Below are 5,545 nucleotides of genomic sequence, written 5' to 3' on the forward strand. Positions count from 1 at the left end.
GGCAGGAGAATTGCCTGAACCCAGGAGGCGGAGGTTGCGGTGAGCCGAGATCGCGCCATTGCACTCCAGCCTGGGTAACCACAGTGAAACTCTGTCTCAAAAAAAAAAAAAAAAAGTAACTGGCATTTTGGTTTATACAGCAGTTTCTTGCAAGTTAAATCAGCATGGATGTGCCTCCTAGAGACTGATCCACTCTAGATTATTGCTAACAAAATCAAGTTTCTTGACCTTCAGCTGAGTGTTTTACCATAGCAAATGACACTGACTTTGTGGCCCTACAGAGCATACATCTCTTCAAAGCAGCAAGTTTGGCCATCTAGAACCATAATGGAAAAAAATTGAGTATGTTGGTTTAATTTACTATTTGTGAGAGAATCCTGTGAGAGTACAGACGTTCCCTTTCAAACTACTTAGATGGGCTTTCTAAACCAGGACTTCCTGAATAGTTGATCACAGTGAGATTACTCAATAGAAATGAATGAAATTATTCTACTCAGAAAACATAACCGTAACCTATGGCCATACCCTCCTGAACGTGCCCAATCTCCTCTGATCTCGGAAGCTAAGCAGCATCAGGCCTGGTTAGTAGAGTTAGACAGGAGAAAATGTAACCCTAAATGACTTCTTATAATCCAAAGAATCCAAAGAAATGAAGAAAAGGCTATTCCAAGAACAAAAGCCCAATAGTCAAGTCTACAAGTCTAGAAATTACCCCTTCCACTATCTACAGTCCTAAATAAACTGTCAGTAGAAGTGTTAATACACACACAGAAGTCAGCAGGCAAAAATTTTAAAAAAAACAAACCCGGAACTTGAGACACAGAAATATGAGACTTTGGAGTGGTAATGTTTTTATGCTTTACAACTCCTACGGTGACGATGGGTTAAGTGAAGAGCAGAACCTTAGTAAGATATAAAACTAATTAAGATATAATCACTTTTGAGTTTCTAAATCAGTTTCTCTTAGTCATGAAACCAAACTCCTGAAAACCTTTTTATTATTTTTTTTTAAATTCACACATAAAAAAACACTAAATGCGTGGTGATAAATATGCTAATTACCCTGATTTGATAGTGACACAAGGTTTACAAGCATCCAAACACCACACCTACCCCATAAATATGTACAATTGTCAATTTAAAACAATATACAACTTAAAAAAAAATTTTTTTAATCCAAAAACACGACATTTTGCAGACGTATTCAAGTACAATCGCATTATTCCTGAGGTTTAGGCCAAGCACCCATTCACTACCATTTTCTCTTCTCTAAGCCTGTCTGATCACTTCTCAACCACCTCCCATGCTCCCATGTCTAAGAAATTTCCTATTTTCTCCCCTATACTTCCTCATATGTAGAATTTGGTGTTCAAACTTTTTCTAAATTACAAGGCTTCTAAAAAAAGAATCATCCTGCCTTGAAGCAAGATGACAATGAACCATGCCATTTTGATATACAGAACCTCTTACTGCTGACAAATGGCTAAGCTGTCTTCAACCCTCTTAAGTTATTAATCCATTAACATGCTGCACTACATTCCACATACTAACTACATTTCAAATGCCTTATGTGGAGTTACAACTTACTTTAGGGGATCTTCTTGATCACTGTCTATGCTATCAGCTTCACTGTCAGGGTCACCTCTCCATGTCTGATCCACAGTAATGGGTTCCTGCTCCCCATCACTCCAGCTGTCTTCATCTGAGGCAAGGAAGGGAGAGCAGCCATTAAGACTTCCCACCTCTGTAACTCCACCATACAAAACTAGATACTTAACATATCAACCCAAACCTTGAAATTTTAAAAACAAAGGAAAAAAAAAAACACTTAGCACAAAGGTACCGGCAAATAAAAACTCTAAAAGAAAATACAACCCAAGTAAGATTACTTTTAACAACATAAATGAATAAACCACACCCTTTCGAAAGGACAGAAAAATCAAAATTACTGTTTCCTGAAATTACCTAACAAAGCTGCTGAGCATTAAAAGAGCAATGAAAGAAATGGTCACCAACTTAGGAGAGTAAACCCAGGCAAACACTACTTCAAATTCAAAAGAATCGGTAAACAACATAGCAATCCTGGAATTCTCACCAAATTCCTGATGAATTAACAATACTACTAAATAGTTCAAGGCATTATGCTAACCCAAAATAAGTTCCCTCTTAACTTTCTTCCTCCCTTTTCATTCCAGGAGAGAAGATCCTTACCTAATATTCGGCTGGCTTCACTGCGACTACTTTCTGGAGTCTGAGACCCCAGCTCTGTCTTAGCATATGAGCTCAGCTGGCATAGGAGTGTTTCACCCATAGGCCCTGGGTTGGTCTTCTTCATTTGAGCATGAAGTGCCAGGGCATTCCTACGGACATGTTCAGCACAGAAGGCCACCCTAAAGAGACAAAACATTACTATTTTATAAGTTCCTTCTTGAAAGTGTTCAATAATTCTCATAATCCCTAATCTTTAAATTATTTTTAGGAAATTAAAATGACTATTACATTCATTTCTAAAAGTGCCAGTAAGTCAGAGGACTTTAATTGGCTCAAGGTCAAACAAGTCATTTGACTTTATTAAAGGGAAATAACAGGCTGGATAAAGTGGTATCCCTATAACCTAAGCACTTTGGGAGGCTGGGGTAAGGGACTGGGTCTTGCTGTTCCCCAGGCTAAAGTGCGGTGGTGCAATCACAGCTCACTGTAGCCTTGAACTGCTTGGCTCAAGTGATCCTCCTGCCTCAGCCTCAAAGTAGCTAGAACTACAGGAATGCACTACTGTGCCCAACAAATTTTTTAGTTTTTTTGTAGAAACAAAGTCTTACTATGTTGCCACGTCTGGTCTGGAACTCCCAGGCTCAAGTCATCATCCTCCCACCTCAGCCTCCCAAGTAGCTGGAATACGTGCCCACAACACTATGCCCAGAGAATTTTTTAATCTTTTGTAGAGGTGGGGTCTCACTATATTGCCCCAGCTGGTCTCCAACTCCTAGCCTCAAGTGATGCTCCTGCCTTGGCCTCCCAAAGTGCCGGGATTACAGGCATGAGCCACTGCAACCAGTCAGGGACACAATTTTACAACTACAAGATATGTACGAAATTGTCTAGTCAGGTTATGTGTTTGCATGGATACCTTTGCATACATAATGAAAACTATGAAGCCTCTTACAGAAAAATACACACATGTACAACTTTGTGTGTTAACAAAATTCATGGACAGCCAAATAGAGCCACACACCCTGCATTAATAACTTTATTCCCCATAAAGTAACAGGCAAAAAAGAAAAAACAGACAAAAAGAGAATTAAAAAGAGTAACTTTAGAGGCCAGGCACAGTGGCCCATGCCTGTAATCGCAACACTCCGGGAGGCCGAGGCATGTGGACCACCTGAGATCAGGAGTTCGAGACCAGCCTGGCCAACATGGTGAAACAGTCTCTACTAAAAATACAAAATTATCCGGGCATAGTGGTGCATGCCTGAAGTCCCAGCTACTCGGGAGGCTAAGGCAGGAGAATCGCTTAAACCTGGGAGGTGGAGGTTGCAGTAAGCTGAGATGTGCCACTGCACTCCCGCCTGGGAGATAAAGCAAGACTCGGCCTCAAAAAGAAAAAAAAGAAGAATTAGGATAGAGCGCAGTGGCTAACGCCTGTAATCCCAGCACTCTGGGAGGCAGAGATGGGAGGATACCTTGAGGCCAGGAGTTTGAGACCAGCCTGGTCAACATAGCAAGACCCATCTATATTTAGAAATAATAATTTAGAATATACCTTTATTTTACAGATAAGGGAAAAGAACCAAAGAAGTGAACTAAGTAATCCAACTGAAGTGTCCTTCTAGCCTTCACCGTTTTGTTTTTCAATTTTCCAAGGATACATCCATAATCCCAAATTCACAGGGACGTTACCTCAAACGCGGCAGCTATGCAGAAGCCCACATCCTATCACATACCCTCCCCCTCTTTATGGCAAATGACATATATATATACCCATCTTTCTTCTCCGGCTTTGGGGCAGCATTGGGACATCTTTTTCCATTCTTCGTCGATATATAACTACACTGCTTGAACGGTGCATTTTTGTCTTCAAGGATATGCTTAATGCAAAACTCCTGCCCCTCCAGACGAGGCTGAGAGCATGGACGATGAGTGAATGCACAGGACAGAGGTTCCTGAGATCTGGGCACTGGAGTGATCCTCCCCCGATTGGTTGGCAAGACGTGGATCCGAATCCTGTTCATACCAAAACCTGCGGGGTCAAACGAAATATCAAAAAGCCCTTACCCTTCCCGAAAATTCCTGCTCCACCATATTCGGACAGATCGCGCGGGCAGTTTCCAAAGGAGTGGCAGAAGTAGGCCGGTAAGGTACGGTCCGAACTCCCCGCCGCCCTCCCTCAAGTCTCCAAAAGCATTTGCGGCTTTGCCTCGCTTTAGCGTGTCCCTCCATGCCCTGCCCCACCCCGACCCCCACCACGCTGAAAGTATCTTCAGGACTCGCACAGCTGCAGCACGAAGGGAAGCGACAACGCCAGCTCCACGCGGTGGCCACGCCGCAGCCCCGCGCTCCGCCCCACCCCCTCCCCGCACTCCGCCTTTGTCCCGGCCTGCCTCAGAGCGCACTACTGGGCCCGGCCGCGGAAGCCCACGCGACCGCCATTTTGTCTTACGGCCCCGGTCAGCGGAGAACCCGACTCCTGGAAGCCTGTAGGAAGGAGACTGACTCTGACACTGCTTTGGACCGGAAAAGCAGCTCTGAACCGACAAAAAGAGCGAAACAGCAGCCCAACTGCAAGAGTTCAGAGCAAAGAGCACCACCATCTTACCTCAAGCGCCGCGCTCTGCCGCGCTGCTCGCCCTCCTCTGGTGGCGCCAGCGGCTCCTAACTAGGCCTCGCTCTTTTCCGGACTCCTAGCTACTGATTGGCTACGACGGGGTGTCGCCATTGGCCGAGGCCCACTACCTATTGTTGTCTGGGAGGGCGGAGCGCTGAGAAAATGCGCGGCTGGGATGGCTAAGACAGACTGTCTGTCAGCAACTCCGCCCCGAGGAGAGTGAGTCGGGAAAGCTGGCGGAGCTGACAGAGAGCGGACTGCGGGGCGAGGCGCCAGCTACTGATATTTTTCCACCTTGCAGCGTGGTACATTTTCCGGCTACTTTTGAACCCTAAGTCTGTGGTCCTAGGTGGCTGCTCCCTCACCACTGTGCACAGCTGGTATAGAATCAGACAGAGGCTGGAGGATCACTGTTTACACATAAAAAGGCTTTAGTTTTCTTTTGCGAACAGTTAAGTACATGTACTGAACATTTGGTGTAGAGAACCCTGAGAAACATTTTCTTGGGTGTTTACTAATTCTGGGATTTACATGTATAAATTCATTGACTTTTTCAAAGCAACCCTAAGAGGTAGAGGTTAGTATTATCTCCATTTTACAGATAAGAGGACTGAGGAACAGAATAGGATCATAGACAGTAAATGGGAAAGGAAGGCGAATTGAACCCAGCCCTCATCCTTTATCCCTTATTGCCTCTTTTTTTTTTTTTTTTTTTTTTTT

General features: G+C 44.1%; 1 protein-coding gene across 3 annotated transcripts in view; it reads right to left on the reverse strand.

The window, feature by feature from the left end:
* The window catches only part of KANSL2 (KAT8 regulatory NSL complex subunit 2), a 30,381-nt gene extending 25,456 nt beyond the window's left edge, over positions 1 to 4,925 (reverse strand). For 2 of the 3 annotated variants that reach the window (XM_017545701.2, XM_017545700.2), the window contains exons 1-4: positions 4,817 to 4,925; positions 3,982 to 4,240; positions 2,212 to 2,390; positions 1,588 to 1,702 (exon numbers count right to left, since the gene is read on the reverse strand). In XM_017545701.2, coding sequence (XP_017401190.1) covers positions 1,588 to 1,702; positions 2,212 to 2,390; positions 3,982 to 4,232 — 545 coding nt within the window. In that variant the 5' untranslated portion in view covers positions 4,233 to 4,240; positions 4,817 to 4,925. The remainder of the gene's footprint in view (positions 1 to 1,587; positions 1,703 to 2,211; positions 2,391 to 3,981; positions 4,241 to 4,816) is intronic. The other variant, XM_017545702.2, reaches the window with a different exon arrangement.
* Between the last annotated feature and the right edge of the window lie 620 nt (positions 4,926 to 5,545).

The sequence above is a fragment of the Cebus imitator genome, unplaced genomic scaffold (assembly GCF_001604975.1).
Source record: "Cebus imitator isolate Cc_AM_T3 unplaced genomic scaffold, Cebus_imitator-1.0 Scaffold181, whole genome shotgun sequence".
Classification (NCBI taxonomy): Eukaryota; Metazoa; Chordata; class Mammalia; order Primates; family Cebidae; genus Cebus; species Cebus imitator.